General features: G+C 37.6%; 2 protein-coding genes across 12 annotated transcripts in view; one reads left to right on the top strand and one right to left on the bottom strand.

The window, feature by feature from the left end:
- Positions 1-698, bottom strand: part of ABHD18 (abhydrolase domain containing 18) — a 35,735-nt gene extending 35,037 nt beyond the window's left edge. For 6 of the 10 annotated variants that reach the window (XM_037058558.1, XM_037058557.1, XM_037058549.1 and 3 more), the window contains exon 1: positions 242-326. The gene's annotated coding sequence lies outside the window, so the exon portion shown is untranslated. Of the gene's footprint in view, positions 1-241; positions 334-623 lie in introns of those variants that run through there. The other 4 variants (XM_037058554.1, XM_037058553.1, XM_037058550.1 and 1 more) reach the window with 4 other exon arrangements.
- MFSD8 (major facilitator superfamily domain containing 8) lies at positions 586-19,629 on the top strand. 2 transcript variants are annotated; one of them, XM_037058547.1, is made up of 12 exons: positions 586-782; positions 2,837-2,928; positions 3,883-3,926; positions 6,906-7,146; positions 7,950-8,063; positions 10,183-10,327; positions 11,055-11,110; positions 12,262-12,370; positions 14,519-14,653; positions 17,396-17,499; positions 17,587-17,831; positions 18,689-19,629. In XM_037058547.1, the coding sequence occupies exons 1-12, from the start codon at positions 718-720 to the stop codon at positions 18,893-18,895; spliced, it is 1,557 nt and encodes a 518-aa protein (XP_036914442.1). In that variant the 5' UTR covers positions 586-717; the 3' UTR covers positions 18,896-19,629. The 2 variants fall into 2 exon arrangements, with proteins under 2 accessions (XP_036914442.1, XP_036914443.1); XM_037058548.1 differs by lacking the exons at positions 586-782; positions 3,883-3,926 and having other exon boundaries at positions 2,843-2,928.
- The last annotated feature ends 1,118 nt before the right edge of the window (positions 19,630-20,747 follow it).

Consider the following 20,747-nt stretch of genomic DNA (forward strand, 5'->3'; position numbering starts at 1 on the left):
ACTAGGTACTGCCGGCGCGCCGCCTTTGCAGGTAGCCGAGCGAGAAAAAGAGCGCGCAGCCACTTTCATCTTCCAGTGGGGGTAAAGAACGGCGCGCCAACCCACCTCACCTGCACCGACCTCGCCCCGAGCGCCGGGCCCCCGTGTCTCCAGCCCGGCAGTGCGACCCCGGTCCCGGACAAACGGCACGTACGCCGCGCGTCAATAGGCTCAGGGAACGCGGCCTGGACCCGCGACTTACTCACTGGCCGGTCGGCGGGTGCCTGCTGTTCAGCCGGCCGAGTTTCCCAACACCGCCACTGCCGTGCCTCCCGGTACCCTCCTTCCGTCCGGGCTCCCACCGCGGGTAAAACAGCCTTTCCTGGAACGCAGAAGCTCACGCTAGTGACAGGAGCCCAAGGAAACCCAAGAACCTGGGCGGGGTGGCCGTTTGGGGACGGCCCTAAGCCCTCCCCAGCTCTCCTCCACCCTGTCCACCGAACAGGACAACGCGGACCCAAGGAAGAGGACGGGGACACAGAGCCCCGCCCCCGAGCCCTCACGCCCCGCCCCGAGTCCCGCGTGATCCTTTCTCAGACTCGGGGCGTCTCGCCCACTTTTGGCCGAGGAGCGCGCAAGCGCACTTGGCTGGATTGTTTTGACCTCCTTGGCCGGGTAGGCTGTGGAATAGTAGATGTCGCGAGAGTTAGCCTCACAGCTCCTGTGAGAGCTATAACTATGGCGGGTCTGGGGACCCAGTCTGAGCAGGAGCCGCTCTTAGACGACCGCACACCCGGAAGCAGGTGAGCGGATGTGGGGGGGAAGCACCCTAACCTTCTTGCGCTATTGGGACTGGCTCCGTACCGGGCAGAACCAGGCTGTGCCTGAGCGGCGGGAGCCGGCAGTCGGAGGTGCCAGACCGGAAGTTGGTCTTCCACCTCTGAGAAACAGCGGAAGTCCGTGCGTGAGCGGGCGGGTTCTAGTGAAGATGTTGCAGGCTCGTATTCGGTCTCTTGGAGGTTGATCCTGCAGGTTCAGCTGCCCAGCCATTCAGCCTTTGGCCCTTTACAGAGCTGAGCGCTTCGCACATTCACAAAAATCCCGAAATGTGGTTTTAGTGGTTACTTCAATACACAGCCTTTAGTATTGACCTAATTGCTGATTCTTTGTGCCAAGTGAACCGGTCTGAAATGTATTCACCTTTGTCCTGTGCCAAATATGTAAATAGAAGAGTTATTTATTTTTAGCCTTTAAGAGATTAAATGTATTTTGGTCCTTATAATTTTTATTGTTTTGCCCCTCTGAATAATTCAGAATTGTTTGTCTCTTACTGTTCAAGTATGAATTTTTGCCTTTAGGAAAACGTGATCAAGTATCATTTTATTTTTATCAACATTTATCAACAACTAGTACACAGTTAAATTTAAGCTATCTACGTTAATTTTTGCTCATTTGTCCCTCTTAAGCAACCACTTTGAAATGCTTTGGAAAATGTATTTCACTGGTCCCCAATTTACTAAGCAATATATGTAGTGAAATTTTATCTTGAGATTACTGTTCATATCAGTGCTAAAGTAATGTAATAATAGACTGATGTTCTTGGTCTATTTAGGCATTCTGGACCATTTGATATTCATTTTTTCTACACTGTTGTACTTTTAAAGTTTTATGTCTGCCTTTTAAGTTTTTTGCCTACTCTGTTCCTGGTAGACAAAGACACGATGTCACTCATCGTGTTTTTGTTTTCTGTTGACAACCCGTGTTTTTGTTATTATCAGCAACTTCTCTCAACTTTTTTGTGGGGGACTTTTATTTTGGTGCTGGTTTGAAAATCATATATAAACTCATAGAATTGTGTGAAGTTAGAACATGGAAGTTTGAATAAGGCCTAAAGATCTCTTTTTTATGTAATGGCATATATAGTGTTAAGAACTTTGTACACACAAATGACTAAATATACCAGACACATAGTAGATCTAATAAATGTTATCTCCTTTTTCCTTCTGTCTGTACCGCTCCCAGTCACGTCACATGTTTCTTTTTTGAAGACTAATTTGAGTCTAAAGTCTATTTTAGAAAATAATCTTGGAGCATAAGAACGTATTTTGTCTGTTTTGCTTGTCTTAATTATTTGCAAACATAATTCTCATATTAAGGTAAATTTGTTCTTTGTGGGTGTGTGAAAATGTAATGAGTACACACACACTCATGTATGTCACCTGACAGAGGCAGGATGTCCGGTTAGCATACATGCTGGTTAGTCCAGGTCACAGGCCTGCGGGAACGATCAGCCCAGTCTGGAGGGGCCATGGTCTCATTGACTGAATCTGTGTTAGAGCAAAGGTAAGTGTTCCAGCAGGTCTCAGGCTTGGAATGCCTTAGGTCACATCAAACCTTACAGGTATCATTCCACATTAATGTCACTGTGAGTACCCAGTCAGAACAGCTTCCTACAGGAAAGTTAATCTGCTGTCATCAACTAGAGCATGTCATAATGATGGCAGTGATTATCTTTAAATACTTAGTAGTTTTATATCCCACCTGTGGGAGATCTAATTGTTGAAGCTAGTTTATTTGATTTATTTGATAAACTTTTATTCATTTTGTCAGTTTAACCAATTTCAACATTCTTTTGAATAATAAATTTGTACAATGATGCATAAATACTACCCATGGAAATTGGAAGAAATAAAGCTTAGTCATAGAAGGATTAGTAATAGCAAAAACCAATTATTATTAAATTATACTTCTATCATACCACTTTTCCTGACCTCAGGAAAGAGAAAATAAAAGTGTCACAGAAAGATCTGCATATAATGAGGTAGCTTTGTACTCCTTCTTTCTTCTTTACACCTAGAGAATGGGATATTACGGAAACTGAACAGCAGTATAAGAGCCGATGGAGATCTATTAGGATTCTGTATCTTACTATGTTTCTCAGCAGTGTAGGTAAGTATTACGAAATAAATAATTTTAAAAATGCATATTAAATACATTGTAATATCATTTAAATTTAAAAAACTTTTTATTGTGGTAAAAACCACATAATGTAAGATTTACCATCTTTAACTGTTTCTAAGATCAGAAGTTTTAAGTGTATCTATATCCAGAGTATTTTCGTCTTGCGGAACTGAAGCTCTTTGCCTGTCAAACAACTCATTTCCCCCTCCTCCTAGCCCCTGGAAACTGCCATTCTCCTTCCAGTTTCTGTGAATTGGACTATTCCAGAAGGTGGCAGAGTAATCGCTAAAGGGCTCAAGGTTTCTTTTTGAGGTCACTAAAATGTTCTACAATTGACTTTGGTAATGGCTTCACATATTTGTGATTATACTAAAAATCACTTAATTGTATACTTTAAATGTAGAGATTGTATAGTATGTGGAAATTGTACCTTAATAAAGCTTCTTTTTAAAAAGAAACTTAAAAAATTTTGACTAGATGTACCTAACGTTTAAAATTGACAAATAGCATTGGAGTTTATCAATCAATAAAGCCTCAGAAATAATGAATCTTTTTTAAGGATCTTTGAAGTATCCCGGTTTTTTATAACCACTGCCCCCTTTAGATAATCGTTTATTTCCTCCCAGTCTTTCCTACAGTTAGTTATTTCTCCCACACAGCACAGATTGTGCTATAAAAATCTAAAGTTTTCAGTAATTTCCATTTATAGTAAAGGCTTGTAAGAAAAAATAGGTGCTTGGCTTTTATTATATTAATTATGGCTAGGGACTATACTTATATATTCTTTTCAAGCATAAAACAACATTGATAAAATAGACATTTTGGGGCATAAATTTGTAATTTCAGAATTATATTTTTAAATCCATGCTATAGTTAAAAAATTTATCTATAAATAGTAATGAAAACATTGAAAGAATAAATAACAGAGTTTGCCTTTTACAGGATTTTCTATTGTGATAATGTCAATATGGCCATATCTCCAAAAGGTTTGTACACTTCAATCTATTTTTCTCTTCAGTAACTTTGGTAGTATTAACCTTGTGTAGTTAAGAGTTTTCTAGAATCTCTTATAGTCTATGATTTAATCTTCAATAGAATAACTCAAGATAGTAATTCCTCAAAAGAGGCTTATAAGTAAGGTGATCGTGTGCTTTATTCTGCGAACCAGATCGCTCTTGAAGTGGAAGGAGTGCTGCGCCAGGAAACCAGGGTCAGGCCTGGAGAGTCCCAGGCGAATGCACGCACGCATGGACACCTACTTATTAGATACTTTTACAGCCCAGCAATACTACTTCCCCAATTAAAAAAAAAACTAAACTAGATTTAGTGTCATATTTGCATTGCTACTTTGAGAATTAATTTAAAAATTATTACCCATTACACTAAAAATTCTTTCCATACTGACAGTTATTGGAATTGAAATAATATTTAACAATTTTAGAGCAACATCTACTTTGCTGAAAATATATTTCTATGTGTCACAGTTCTTGATTTGTGTGGTCCCTGTATCCAGTCTAATTAACCTCAGACTTCTCAAAGGAAGGTATTTGTAATAGATCAACTCAGTCCAGTATGTTAAATTATGGAAAGGTTCACTCCTTTCTCCAGATATTTGAAAGCTCATTTAAATGTAGTGAGTATATGAACTTAAAACTAGTTCTTTAGTAATATAAAAAAAAACCATTTTCACCAGAAAAACTTGATTTTCTCATCCTGGTTGGGTAGCTCAGTGGGTTAGAGTGTTGTCCTAGTACAGTGGAGTTGCAGGTTCCATCCCGGATCGGGGCACGTACAAGAGTCACCCAGTGAATGCACAAATAAGTAGAACCACAAATCGATGCGCTCCCCTCTCTCTCTCTCACTCTCTCACTCTCTCATTTCTCCCTCTCAAATCAATAAATAAAACACATTTTCTCAAATTATTTCATAATAATATTGAGAGTTCATTGGGTGCCAAGTACAATACTGAATCTTTTGCCCAAATTATCTTTTGATTTTCATAATAACCCTGGGAAGTAATTATCACTCCTGTTTGACGGGTAAAGAAATTGAGAGAAGTTAGGTAGCTTGCCAAGGTCACACAACTACAAAATGGCAGAGCCAAGCCTATCTGAAACCAAAATTTGACTTTTCACCACAGCGCTATGTTACCTACTACCTTAAAAATTTTAATTCTTAATTTAAGGTTACTATCTTTTTGAAGATAGTATATTACTTAGCTTAGCTATCCATCTGTTGAGAAGGATAAAAAGCTAGGCCAAAAACCTGCAGAAAACAAACAATACTGAGTCAATTGTCTGTCAAAGGAATCTGGCACTACTACAAATCTCAATTGTACTTCTGGCCCTAGCTGATAGACAGCCATCAGCAAGTGGTTCTTGAGGCTGTGTTACTCAGAGGTGGGACCGAAACCCAGATTTTGAATAGGAATGGTAGGTTATAGGCCCAGGGGGACTGTGGGGATATTCACGCATGAGTTGCAATAAAACAGTAAGTGGCATGTTAGTAGAAACAATATGCTAAGAAATACTGGGTAACGTTCATTTAGAGTATATTATATGCTGCCATAGCCCCTAAGCACTGTACATGTATCATATAATTCTAACAAGTCCCCAAGATATCCTCATTTGACAGATAAAGAATTAAAGTGTATATACAGGGCTTCTCAGAGCCAGATAAGTAGAGCATGGTTTGGGAACTCCTTGACGCCAGCGACTATTTACTGGTGTCACAGTGAAGGCTCAGTGACCATCAGTTGAATGATATGAATAATCTGTAAGTAAATAGTGGAGGGGGCTTGGAACACCTCTCTTCATCTTTGCTCCCATAGAAAAGCATTAAGATTTCTAGAACTTCGACTTTGTTGATTAACCAGTTTAGAGAAGGATGTTTTGAAATACAGTAATACCACACATTTAAAAAAAACAAATTTTTCATTCTTTACCCAAGGACATTTTTTTCATTGCTTTTAAAAAGAGAGAGAGAGAGAGAAGCGTGAATTGGTTGCCTCCTGAACATTCCCAGACTAGGGATTGAATCCAAAAACTAGGTATGTGCCCTGACCAGAATTCAGTCTGCAACCTTTTGGTTACAGGATGACACTCCAACCAAGCTGCACCGACCAGGGTGTGCATTGTTTTTTGTTTGTTTTTTAGAGGAGATGTAGACCCAACTTTCACTGACATGTGCTAAACTAAATACATTTACAGATAATAACCATACAACATAAATGGGTAAAGGTCTAGAAGTATGTGTGTAGTGTTGAGGGGGAGAGATAGATGGAGAGAGAGAAGACATATGGACACACATACACACAGACAGACAGACACAGGGGAGAGGGGGATATTGCTAATCCATACTAAAGAGAACCTGGAAGACTTTCCAAAATCACTTACACCTGAACTAAGTTTAAGAAATTGGTTACCTGAAGGCAAGGTGGGGGCCAGGAAGTAGAAGGTGTTGCTGGTGGAAAGAGCAGTAGAGTAGCCAGTGCAAAGGCCCAGAGGCAGAGAGTTCTACTTGGCTAGAAGTGAATTGGGAGAGGGGTGAGTGTGCAGAGGGAAGAAGGTGGAGAGGGAGAGAGTGGCTAGCTTGTAAGGTAGACTGTCTTGAAAACCATCGATCAGAAAACTATTATAAGAATTTATAAGAATTAAGAGTGGCATATTATTTTTATAATGTTAATGTGATTATTTTTTAACAATATTTTTATGAACCAAGTATTTCCATAATCATTCCAAAAGATGAAAGCTTTGCAGGCATTTTTCCTTGTGTATAGTGAATTTTTAGCATATTTAATTGTAATGTCAGAAATCTAAATCACTTACTTAAATAATAGTGTTAAAAAACTTACAGAATTGTTTTTATTTTTTAAATAGGAAATATTTCATAGAAAAATGTATTAATGTTTTAAATTAGACTTTTCTTGGATAATAATTCTTAAAGCATTGTGCTTTTTTCTGCAGATTGATCAGACAGCTGATGCAAGTTTTTTGGGCTGGGTTATTGCTTCCTTTAGTCTTGGCCAAATGGTAGCCTCACCTATATTTGGTCTGTGGTCTAATTATAGACCAAGAAAAGAACCTCTCATTGTCTCCATCTTCATTTCGGTGGTAGCCAACTGCCTGTATGCATATGTGCACGTCCCAGCTTCTCACAATAAATACTACATGTTGGCTGCTCGTGGATTGGTGGGATTCGGAGCAGGTAATATGTATGTATGTATGTATGTATGTATGTGTCAGATTCATATTCATCCTGACATACATGGCCCAATCTCACCCGATATCACCCCTTCTCAGTCTCATCCCATGGCTCAGTACATAGATCTGCGGTTGTCAACATGAAGGTATCTTCCTGTCATTTTTGCCTCTGCTCATGATGTTCCCGTTACCTGTAATTTCTCTCATGTTCCCATCATCCTTCATCCTTCAATATTTAGCTCGTTTCATATCTTCCATGAACTTTCTTAGGCCATCCTGCCCCTTAGAAGCTGTTTTGTACCGTTGCTGTTTTTTTTTTCATCTTGTATCACCAATCAGAAAGTAAACATTTGTAATTAGAGACAGTTTGACTTATTCATAGTATTCTGTGGCCCCTGCCAAAGTCTCTTGCACACGATAAGTGCTCCATGAATTTTTGAGTTAGGTTATTAGTGGATTTCTTATTCTGTTTCTTATATTACAGATCTAAACATTCAGTTTGTGACATCTTTTAAAAATAGTTGTAGCAATCAGTAGTATGCCATTCACTCAGTGCTTCCTCAGTATTTGAGATGATGAAAAATAGTTTAACATTCTTAAAATGCCATTTTTAATCATTTAGATATTTAACTGTTTTCATATTACTGTAAGTAGTGTTTTCTGCTAATTGATGTACTTCCTTAATAAGCTTTTTATGAACATAAAGAGGAAGCACGACTATACTGTAAATGTTTCCTCTGTATAAAGACAAACTAAATTGACTTCCATCAACTGAAGGATGTTTTCTTTTATTGTGTCTTTTCTTAGGAAATGTGGCAGTTATTAGATCCTATGTTGCTGGTGCTACTTCCCTTCAGGAAAGAACAGGCTCCATGGCAAACACAAGTGCATGCCAAGCGTTAGGTTTTATTCTAGGTCCAGGTAGGTGTCTTTCAAATTCATAACTTGAATTCGAGTTGGGAACATTTCTGTGGTTCAAATGTTAAATGAAATCCAAGTATAAAACCTCACAGCTAAAGAGAAAGGGAGGGGAACTGATACTTTGGATCTAGCAGTGAAGCCAGGCTTTTTACAGGGTGGGGGCAAAGGTGATTTACAGTTGTATGTGAAACACAGTTTATTCTTGTATTATTATTTATTAATTATTTTCCGTACAAACAACTGTAAACCTGTGTTTGCTCCACCCTGTGTATATGTTAACTCCTGTCCTCTCAGTTAAGTAATATTGGTCCCTTTTTCTAATTAGAGCACCAAGGCATAGAAAATCTAAGTAAATTTCCAGTGTCAGCCAGATAGTAAAGAGGAAATCTAAGGTTCAAATTAAATGCTCTCTGACTCTAAAATATATGTTTTGTGAAATAACCATTTAGTTTGACCTGTCTGCTAGAGCTTGCTTTTTAAAAATTTATTAGAAACAAATTTTTTTGACTGAAGGATTTAAGGAAAGTTATTTTGCTTTTTGCCTATACATTTAAGACTTTTCTGAGGTTGAAAAAAATTAGAGAATTTTTTAAAGACTTAGTATTTTCTTCCTCTTCCAAAGTTTTCATCCTTTAGTTGACTATAAAAAAATAGTAATGATATTTAATACTTCCCCAAGGCCAATAAATTTTATTTTTTGCTGAATTGAGAAATTAGTAAGTTTTACACCTACAGTAACATTGAAACCATATAATTGGCTCATGCATTGAAATTTGAAGCTAAGCCCTACCTGGTGTGGCTCAGTGGTTTGAGTGCTGGTCTGCGAACCAAAGGGTCACAGGTTCAATTCCCAGTCAAGGCACATGCCTGGGTTGTGGGCCAGGTCCTTGGCAGGGGGTGCACAAGAGAACCACACATTGATGTTTCTCTCCCTCTCTTTCTCCTTTCCCCTTTGTCTAAAAATAAGTGAATAAAAATTAAAAAAAAAAAGAAAATTGAAGTTATGAATATCATCACTTCATTACTTTACAGCATGGTACTATCACCCCAATTTCTATTACTTCTTTCTATTTAACCAGGAAAAGGCTGAACAGATTTGAATCTAATTCATTCATCAATATCTAATGTTTCATTTTAGTATTCTGAAGTAAAATATAAATACAAATGTAGAATCGGATCTACTGCCATAATAATGAAATACGGAGACCGAGTCTGGGCCTTTGTAATTTACTGCTCTACCCTCAGTATCTAGCACAGCACCTGGTATACACTTAGTTCTCAGTAAATACTTTGACCACTTAAAAAGTATTTTCAAGATTATTTCATTTAAATGTTTTATATTATAGATGAATAAATGTAAGCCTGAAAAGATTAGATGACTTTTCCAAAAATAACCATATCAGCAAGCACTAACATTTTCTGGGTATGTACTAGGTGCAGTTCTAAGTGCTTTAGGTGCAGTATCTTACTTAATTCTCACCTTAAAATTACATTTAAATTTTTTGAGGAGCCAGATTACAGAATCTAAATCAAGAGAGCAAACCACTATTCTTCCAACCTGATTTTTGCTGCAAAACCAGATTTAAACTACTAAATGTATATAACTTTAATACCCTATACACAGTAGTATATCACAATATTTACTTAAAATGTGATTCTTATAATGAAGTTGATTAAACTTTTGTAATTGATTTCTGGAAAAAATTGTCTAATTTCTAAATATTCCTTATAGAGATTAGGAAAAAGCTGAAATTACTGACAAGTAACTTTAGATATGACCCTTTGTGAATTAATATACACCATTGTTCCTCAATCTTTTTTTCATTATTGACCCCCTAAGGAGCCTTTTTGGACATTTTCCCCCTAATCACTCCATGCCATAAAATTTAATACCACAGATGTACTGTATATTGTTTATGTACTGTATGCATATCTGTGCTTTAAAAGTAAATTTTTTGTCCCCTCTTCCAGAACCAATTTTCTTCCCTCTTTTGAGATTCGTGATGTAGATGAGTCATTTCATAATGTGACTTCCAATTTTGTGGTAAACATCTTTCACATTTTTTTAGTCTCTGTCTTCTGTATAATAATTCACCTGTGTACATTTTATTTTAATAAGTTTTTCAGACCTGTTTTGCACTCATTGGAGAAAAGGGCGTGACATGGGAGACTATACGACTTCAGATAAACATGTACACAGCACCAGTTTTACTTGGTGCCTTCCTGGGAGTTTTAAATATTATTCTCATCCTTATTATATTAAGGTAGGTAGGTAGAAATGATAAAACTACTTTTGTACATTGTGAAATTAAATAAGCACTATCATTATTTATGTAGTTTATGTATATCTGTATAGATAATTATTCCTGGGGAAAATTATTCCTATGGTATTTGATGTCTGTAGTTGTGTTCATATTTTTTGATTAGCTAATACACATATTTGTAACTAAAATAGTAGATGATCTGATAAACGAGAACAGATCATGAGGTCTTTGAAGAGTTAAGGTTTGTTCCTTGATTTACTAACTGGAGGATTCTAAGTAGGGAAATGACATGAAAGCAACATTTTAGCTAGAGTAATGATTAGTATCAACCTTAAACATAGAAGTTAATTTGAATGTATCTCTGTTATCTATTACAAGAAATTTCATAAAATTATTAAAAATGTGATTGTATTTATTTGGGGTGCTTTTTCCAAGAGTCCAAAAACATAACTAAAGTTGAAAATCACTATAAAGCTTCACATACTGATTAAGGTAGATCAAAGATACTTTTGGATGAATTTTTAAAACATTTTATGATAATATAACAGGATTCATGACTTGCATCTTTAAATTTTATTTATCAAATCTCATTGCTAATAATTTCATTACTTAGAAGCCAGTAAAAGAAACTGTGTCAGAATATGAAAAAATAGATGCCTATAGTAAATTTAAACCATTTTCCTATTACACTACTATGGATATAATATTTTTGTTTTTTCTTTTTAAGAGAACATCGCGTGGATGACTCAGGACAACAGTGTAAAAATATTAATTCTGAAGAAGGTACTATTAACTTGTTTGACTAAATATTATGACATTATTGGAGTGTTTCTAAGATCCTATTTGGTATTTACTTAGATTTTGCCTCTGAGGACAATACAGTGATTGAGGGCAGATCTTCGAAGTTCAAAGTTACCTACATTGATTTTTTTTAAAAAGGCATACTCATATCAGCTATTAGGTGTTCACGACTGGCAGAGTTAAAACCGTTGTTTTAACTGGCAGAGTTAACTGGCAGAGTTAAAACTATGGCTTCATGCTTCTCCAGTTATATCAGGAATAGTCTGTACTGAGTGTATAGCTTAACTGCATTGTTCAAGATAAGTCAGTACCCTCACTTTTGTCTTCCTAATTTAGAATACCATCCTAACTTGGTGGTTCTCTGCAAAATATATGTTGCAAGAATATAAATGACATAAGGACTTTAAAAATTGTGTTAATAACATGAGGATATTTACTACTACTAATTTCACCATTGAAATTCAAAATAAAATATATATTGAAGTGAATCATAGAACTGAGAACTGATTTAATAAACTATTTCAGGTCTGCATGAAATCCTCATAAATTTAAGATTTAGGTAAGATAAAAAACCATGTGATAGAAATTTAAAGCAAATGTATTTATTATGAGGTCATTTTATAGAATTCTGTTAAATACATTCCTCTTTGGGACTGAGACATCAGACAGAGTATCTCCTATAGATAAAAAAAGCGAAGCATGCTTCCTGGGAAAAGTTACTTTACTTTTAAATGCCATTTAAAAGATACTTGTGCCCTGGCTGGTGTGGCTTAATGGATTAAGTGCCAGGCTGCCAACAAAAGGTCACTGGTTTGATTCCCAGTAAGGACACGTGTCTGAGTTGTGGCCAGGCCCCCAGTTGGGGGCGTGTGAGGGAACCCATTGATGTATCTCTCACATTACTGATGTTTCTCTCCCCCATTTTCTCCCTCTATTCCCCTCTCTCTAAAAAGTAAATAAATAAAAATCTTTAAAAGTTATTTTTGTCATAAAAATTCTGTTACTTTTAAACTGTTCTGAAGCTTAAAAATGATTTGAAATGTTTAGTGTGTCATAATAAAAATTATGACATGTAGGTGTCATAATAAAAATAACACATGTAGGTAATACAGTTTTTCTCCTGTTCACTCTAGCAAGTACAGATGAAGTTCAGGTTCCCCAAGGAAATATTGACCAAGTCGCTGTTGTGGCTACCAATGTTCTGTTTTTTATGGTCCTGTTTATCTTTGCCCTTTTTGAAACGTAAGTTTTATTCTGTCTCCATTGAAATCAGATTATGTAAACACTTGTATTTCTTGATGCAGTATTACTCAGGCACATAGATGTTCTCAAAAATTTTATGTAAGATATATTCTTGTCATGATGTAAAAAGTGTTTTATGTTTTTTAATTTAAATGTAGTTAATTCTGTCTATAATCTTACTTCCTTTTAAAGGAATGTTTCATTATTCTTTCTCCCTTTCTTTGGAGTTTTATGATAAATACAATGATAAAACTTTAATTTGTCATGATTAAACTTTAAGCTGCATAACTCCCTACATATGGGTATGGGCTTCACTCTGGCAGTTTTAACTATTTAAGCCCTGATCCTGAAAAAAGTGAGTGACTCACAAAATCTCTGCCTTGTGTAGGCTTTATAGACCTTAGTTATCATATGGCTTTAAAAAAAAATGCCTTTCCACTATAAAATATAGTATATTCTTGTAAATATCCTAAACACTATAATTGTATTTCAACCCTTACTCCTTCCCCTGGAGGTAATCACCACTAATATTTCAGTGTTTTTTTTCTGGACACTTTTTCTATAAGCATTGGGAGTGTTAATGTGTATTAAACCAACATAGAATATGTGATATTATCATTTGACTATTTGGTTATTCCTTTATCAATACACTGTCACATTTTTATGCTAGTCCATGTGGATTTGCTTGACTTTTTCAATTTTAAAAATTATTGATATATATGAAAGTTTCAGCTTATCTGACTTTTTGAGCACTAAAAATTATAGAATATACATAACAAAATTTACATCTTAACTACTTTTAATTGTACAGTTCAATGGCATTATGTATATTCACAGTGTTGTGCAACCATCACCAGTATCCATTTCCAGAACCTTCTCAGGATTATAAACAGAAGCTCTGCACCCATGAAACAATAAGTCTCCACTCCCCCTTACCCAGCCCCTGGTAACCCATGTTTGGCTTTTTCTCTATGAATCTGCCTGTGTTAGGTACCTTGTGTAAGTGGAATGGTACAACACTTGTCCTTTAGTGTCTTGCTTATTTCACTTATTATGCTATTTATAAGGTTCATCCATGTTGTTGCATGTGTCAGAATTTTTATGGCTGAATCACATTCCATTGTACCAGCTCTGTTTATCCACTCATCTGTCCATGGACATTTGGGTTATGTCTGCCTTTTGGTTATTGCGAATAATGCTGCAATGTGCATTGGTGTACAAGTGTCGGTCTGAGTCCCTGCTTTCAGTTCGTTTAGGTGTATATCCAGAAGTGGAAATGCTGGATCACGTGGTAACTTTGTGTTTAACTCATTGGCAAACAGCCTAACTATGTTCCATAGTTAGGTAAGTTAGGTAAGATGAAGGATCATCTTACCTTAAAATTAAAAAATGGTAATATCCTTAATAAATGACATTTTAAATACATTTCAATTCCATTTTGTAGCTAGTTAACAAAAGGAGACAAAGTAGGAAAAGAAGATTGGCAAGGAAGGAGACAGTCAAGGAAGAGAAACATTCAGAGGTAGGGTGAAAAATATACACCAAGATAGGGGTGAAGGAGACTGAGGGAAAGAAAACAAATCCCTGAAGAGTCTAATAACCTAATGATAGTAACATAATTTCATTGAAAAGAGGCCAATTTAAACCAAAATATAACCAGGATTATTTACTTATAGTAGAGTGATAGTTTTGGTTGGTTTTATTTTTTTATCAAACTTTTTATAATGTAGGTATATTACTTTATAATGAAATGTTAAAAAATAAAAACACTAACACTCAAAATTATTAGCTTGGGCATGTAACATCAAAAGGTGCCCCAAACCCTGTCTGGGCAGTTCAGTTGGTTAGGGTGTCATGTGAACACCAAAGGGCTGTGGGTCCGATCCTTGGTCAGGGCACGTGTGGAAGTTAACTGATGGATGTTTCTCTCACTCCCTCTCCATTTCTCTCTCTAAAATCGATAGACATCTCCTCAAGTGAGAATTTTTTTAAAATGTGCTACAAATGTGTAAAAGTTTTTGTTTATGTAGTCGGGTGTTATTGTTAAAGGGAATAGATTTTTAAATGTGTCAATAGCATTTTTAAAGCTTCAGGATCAACTTTAGGTGACAATGACTGCGATTTAAATAAAATATATTTTTTTCTCAGCATCCTTACTCCTTTAACGATGGATATGTATGCCTGGACCCGAGAACAAGCTGTGTTATATGATGGGATAATCCTTGCTGCTATGGGGGTCCAGGCCATTGTTGTTTTCATGGGGATGAAATTACTTTCCGAAAAGTAAGTTATATGTCTTAGGTTTTGTTCCAAGTTTGTATTTTAAAAGTGAAACATGAAACATTCGACAGTGTTAAATGAATGTGTTCGTGAAATAATTTAAAGCTTTTCTATCAGATTTAAAATTCATTAAGAGAGCATATTTCTCTACCATATGGCATATTTAGGAAAGCAAGGTATTTATTTACAAAGTGGATAATTGTCTTCTAATGTAGCATTTGTAATTTTACTTAAAGTATTCTAAAACTATTTCATAAAACATTGTTCTGCTGTATGGTAATATGTTACAACAAAGATTCAATGGTTAAATTGGAAAATTCTGGTTAAAATATCTACACTTCTTTACTCTAAAACTTCTAAATCTTCAGTATATACATATCCTATCACCATCATGACAAATACAGCATGTAGCATTTCTAAAAGTTATTTGTAATTTTGACCACAGAACACTTTTTCTAAAGAAGCATTTGTCAAAGTACAACTGTCAAGAACACATTTTGGGGGGAGATACTTGTATAAAATTTAGTTCATTCATGTAATCTGGGGTGGGACATTAGTAGGTGAATTTAGACAGTTCCAACAGCTTTATTATTCCTAAAATATTTTAATACTTTAGAACTCTAAATAAAGTTTTGAAATCAATGAACGAATACTGAGTTAGCATGTAGGGTTAGGTGCTGTGGGGGATTCTTACAGAGCCACATGGAGGGCCGAGATGTGATGTAGACAGAGACAGGCTCGTGTTCAGAGTTACACAGTAGTGGGTGCATTACATCTTGCTGCAGGGGTAGAGTGATCCTCTACTTGGCATTCTTGCCGATTGTCCGATTCCATACCTTCAGAGAGCTTGGATTCTCTTGGGGGGAAAGCCAGTACAAAGGGGAAGTCAGGTAGTGCTAAGTACTATGCAGAGGAGCAGAACAGACTAGAGGGGCAGGGCAGGGTTAGGAGGGAGGGGAAGGCATGCTTGAGCCTCCTCCAAGCGGAGGACGTCAGCGAAGTCAGAGAGCAGCCTGGCAGTGGCCTAGAAGTCTCCTCTCTGAGAAGACTGAGCTTTGGGTTTCAAGGGACAAGCAGGAGGGCCAGTTTCGCTGAGCAGAGAGAGAGAAATACAGTAGATCAGGTTGGAACAATGTGAAGCCTTAGGTGTTCTGCATCTGATGGGAAGTGTTTGGATTTCTTTTTTTCTTAATCCTCACCAGAATATAGATTCATTGATTCGTGTGTGGGGTGTGGGGGAGAAAGACAGACACATTGAAAGATTGCCTCCTGTATCCGCCTCGACAGGGATTGAACCCGCAGCCTTTCTGGTGTACTGGATGAGTCACCTGGCCAGGGCTGGGTTTGTTTTAAGAATGCTTTGGTCTCGTTTGTATATTTCACTTTTATTATGAAGAATTTCTAACATATACAGAGGTGTAGAGAACATCGTGTGCCGAATCTCTCATATCCATTACCTGGCTTCAACAATGACAGACACTAGGATAATCTCCAATGTCTGTTCCTCCACCTACTCCACATTCCCTATCCCCTACACCTGGATTCTTTTGAAGTCCATCCCAGCTTCATTTCATGTCTTCCATGAACATTTCAGTGTGTATCTCTAAAAGTTAATGATGACAGTATCACATCCAAAAATTATGTGACTTTAGATATAATCAAATACCCACAAGCATACAAATTTTCTCTACTCTCCCAAATTTTTTTGGAGGCGGGGGGGTTTCACAGCTTACTCACTTGACTGAGGCTCTTGAGTATCTTAAGTTTCTTTTCATCTGTTTCTTTTCCACTGAGCTGTTTTTCCTTTGCAAATTGAAGAACCCAGGATGTTTGTAGTTTTCCACATTGCAGACCTCACTGATTGAATTCCTGAGGAATTCAATGTTTTTTAAAACATTGAAAATGTTTTTAAAAAACATTTTCCTGTATCTAATATATTTCCCCAAAATTAGTACTTAGATCTAAAAGCTTGATGAGATTTGTGTTCAGGTTTTTTTTTGCAGGAATACTCACTCTATAGGTGGTATTATATGCTTACATCAGGAGAAATGTCATGGTTTACTTAATCTTTTAATCATGTTAGTGGCCCATGACATTTGTTAGGTCCCACTAATTCAGTAATAGGTCATTGCAAAATGCTGAAGTTTCTGTTCTATTTATTTATTTATTTCCTGCAACATTTTCTATAAAGAGAACATTCCTGTCACCAGCTATTTGGTTATCCTGAGGTATAGTCTGTATAGGAAAGACAGGGGGATTCTTTCCTTTTATCTTAGTGACCGACTTTTAAAATAAAGAGTTGGTTCCCTAACATCCTCTAAAAGTGACCCAAAGTATTTTACCTTAGTATAGTATAAATTCATAGATCATAACATATTCATCTGTTTCATTCCGTTATCATCACTTGTTTCTGGTGTTCACATTGTCATGTTTTGGGCCAGCTTCTTCCGGTCAGCTCCAAGTCCTTTTATCATGACCGAGTAGTCACTGATGCCCCCGGCTCATCTTGTGTGTTTTCTGTCCCAGACCTGGAATGAGCTGGTTTTTAGAGTACTGGTTCCTTTTACTGGGAAGAAGTTATATTTAGCATTCGTATAAATTGGTGTATCACTAAAATAATCAAAATATTTTATTTACAGTTTTTAAAATGATAAAAGTGATAAAAGTTTATCATTTAAAATGATAAACTGTGTTATACTAGGTAATGTTTTGTTTTTAAATCACAGAGTTTCTGCTCTTTAACAGGGTTGGCGAGCGTGCTATTCTCCTGGGAGGACTCATCATCATGTGCGCTGGCTTCTTTGTCTTGTTACCTTGGGGAAATCAGCTTCCCAAAATACAGTGGGAAGGTACAGCCATACATAATTCTACAGTTTAGCCTCTCCTGTTCACCTAAAATTGACAAGTAATACACTGCACTACATTTTTTTTTACAGATTTGCATAATAATTCAATCCCTAACACCACATTTGGGGAAGTTATTATTGCTCTTTGGAAGGCTCCAAGAGATCACAGTGAAGAACCAACTGGTTGCCCCATTGAACAAGCCTGGTGCCTCTACACCCCCATGATCCATCTGGCCCAGTTCTTCACATCAGCTGTGCTTATTGGAATTGGCTATCCGTCCTGCAATGTTATGTCCTATATATTATACTCAAAACTTCTGGGACCACAGCCTCAGGTGAGTCAGTTGCCCTGTCATTGCAATGAAGTGAAATATACTTGTAAGCACCCACATTCTGTGCTACCATTCTCTGTGTTCACACAAACTGATATGGGAGATTTTTAAAAATCACATTTATTAGCATTTTGAATTTTTAAAAAGCCCACAACTTTCTAAAATTACTTACAGGACTTGTATGCTGAAACTGAACATAAAGTAAGAACTTAAAGATCTCTTGAACTCCGAGATTATGAGCTCAAAATCATTTTCATAGAAAAAATATCTGAAGCATGAAGCTGTGAAACTCATTCTTAAATTAGGCAACAGTTGGGAAACCATGGTTGAGAGTAATGCCGCACATTCTTGGGTAGCCTGTATGGGTTACGGCTTCGGGTTTCGTTGGTGGAGGAGCGGCACGTGGGTAGTTGAAGGGGGGACCGGGGGTCGGGCAAACCTGCCTTCAAACCTCTTGTCAGAGTTACTTGAATTTTCTGAGCTTCAGCTTCCTCATTCGTTGTACGAGGTAATGCCCACAGGCATTTGTGAACATTGGAAACATACATAAAGCACCTAACAGTGTTTGGAAGATAGCAAGTACAAAATCAATGCCTTTAAAGGTAAATTAATAAATTCTGTTATTCCCAGGGCTTCAGCAGGTATTTTGTTCCTTTCCACTACTGTTATTTTCCCGGACCTGACTCTATCACATAAGTTTATTGTTCATTATTTGCTCTATTTATAGCAAGTCATTTTATATTTAATTCACAAATAAAAGATGGAGAAAGTGATTCCTGTGAGTTTCCCACAGCGTCCCTCTTGTTTTTACTGTAACCAAACCTGAACATAATCTGCTCCCCCTCCTCCCCACCTCACAGGGTGTGTACATGGGCTGGTTAACAGCTTCTGGCAGTGCGGCGCGGATCCTCGGGCCTGTGTACATCAGCCAGGTGTACACTTCCTGGGGCCCACGATGGGCGTTCAGCCTTGTCTGTGGAATAGTGGTGCTCACCATCACACTCCTGGGAGTGCTTTACAGAAGATTCGTTGCTTTTTCTGTAAGGCACGGGAATATTCAGGAGTAACCTCGCTAACCAACACTGGCATGGAAAGCGCTTGCTGCGTGGGACTCCCTGTACCAGGGCTCTGCTAGACGGAGCTTGAGCCGCTTCAAAGGCCCGGCTTCCGGGATTGGATACTTTGAGTAGTGGGAACGTATGTTGATAACAGAGGGAACTCGATGAGTTATTGGGAATAGGAAGATAAACATCCTGGATCAAAATTTCTTTTTCTCAAAAAAGAAATATTCTTCATTCAACACCTTTTTGGTGTTCCATGAACTCATGAGTGAATGAACAATGGCCTAAAAATGTGAAATTGTATCTTTAATTCAAACTGCAGAGGCATCATTTAAAATAATGAGAATGAATATCTATGTGGTGAAGCCATAACAGAGTTTTGAAAGAATTACCTACAACAATGAAATTATAGAAATTGTTCACCTAAATAGCTTTTATTCCAAGATAGATACTTTTTATTTAAATGTATTTTCTATTCTGTCAAGTTTCCTTATGAAACAAATATCATTACTCTAATTTTTCTACTTACCGTGACTACATCCCACCTTACCTTCTTTGTTATTTTGAATACACCTTCTGTCTTATCTCACTAAGTAACCCCTAGTTTTAGTAGATGAGTAAGAATGATTCTAACATTTGAGCAATAAAGAGGATGAAGAGATCAAGATGGATTTCACTGCCTTTAGTGGGGATACTTTTTTCTTTCTAATCTCTGTGTGAGAGCTTGGACAAGATTGGTTCCAAGACATGGGGCCATACCTGCCCAGACTCACAATGGCAGCCCAGTAAACTTGTAATAATACAGGAATGCTGGCAGGTGTAATGGGTTGTGGGAAGAGTTGGAAATGGGGGTACAGAGGAAGATTGGCTCGGGGATTTAAACCCAGACACAGCAGCATTGAAGAGAGTACCATGCGGCTTTGCCAGAGTGGGTACCCCCACAGCTTAGGGTAGAGAGGACCACCCTGCAGCTTTAGCAGAGAATCGCCACTCGGCTTTGCTAGAGTAGCAACTCTCCCCTCCCCTCCCTGCAGCTTTGCCGGGGGGAACCACGTGGTTTGGCCAGAATTCAGACCCCTGCGGCTTTGGTAGAAGAGGACCACGCAGCTTTGGGGTGCTCCCTTTGGCCACGTGGCCTGGGAAGCAGGAGAGACTTTGCCTGGAAGAAGGGTAAGAACTGACCCTTCTTCCAGGGAAAGAACCTTGCCAGTAGGCTATGAGAAGGTGCCACATGGCTTTGGATTAATTAGAGATCCAGCCTGGACGGCCACACAGCTGACCATGCCAGGAGCCTGCATTTCGGACGTTTGCTTCTTTTCCTGAGTTACAGTACCTCAAATTAGAGGAGGGGGAGAAGGAAGCACTGTGTGCGTCTGTGGGTATCCAAAAAGGACTTTGATATTTTAATGAAGACATTAGGTCACTACTTTAAGTCTCTATAGCATTAAATAAGCCTTTCCTTTCCACAATTCTCTGGCATTGAGAGATGTCTTTCCTATAGGGCAGTGGACATAACGAACCTTGGCCCCTTTGTTCTTTAACAGTTTTTGGTGTCCCTAGGTGGGCCAAATATTGCCCCCCCCCCTTCCTTGGACCTGTGTTCTGTAACAAGGCTATCAGATACTTGAGGCAAGATGGCTTTCATCTTACAGTTTACTGAGTGTTTAGGACCAGGTCTGCACATCTCTACCACTACATAAGTTGGGTGCTGATAAAAGGAACTAGTACAGAAATATGTGCATGCATAATCAGGACTACTAAAAAAAGTAAAGCTGTTTCTAAGTATTTTTCTAAATATTTTCTACTGTAACTTAGAAATATTTTCAAATCTGAGAGTAAGCACTATGATCTGCACTTT

This window comes from Sturnira hondurensis, unplaced genomic scaffold (assembly GCF_014824575.4).
Source record: "Sturnira hondurensis isolate 20B ecotype Veracruz unplaced genomic scaffold, ASM1482457v3 Scaffold0010128, whole genome shotgun sequence".
NCBI lineage: Eukaryota > Metazoa > Chordata > Mammalia > Chiroptera > Phyllostomidae > Sturnira > Sturnira hondurensis.

Bases quoted from the DNA above. Each gene is read 5' to 3' on its own strand.
- MFSD8 (XM_037058547.1), top strand. From the start codon at position 718: ATGGCGGGTCTGGGGACCCAGTCTGAGCAGGAGCCGCTCTTAGACGAC. The intron at 12,371-14,518 runs GTAAGTTTTATT...TTTTTTTCTCAG, and splicing joins ATCTTTGCCCTTTTTGAAAC to CATCCTTACTCCTTTAACGA. The intron at 17,832-18,688 runs GTGAGTCAGTTG...CCCACCTCACAG, and splicing joins TTCTGGGACCACAGCCTCAG to GGTGTGTACATGGGCTGGTT.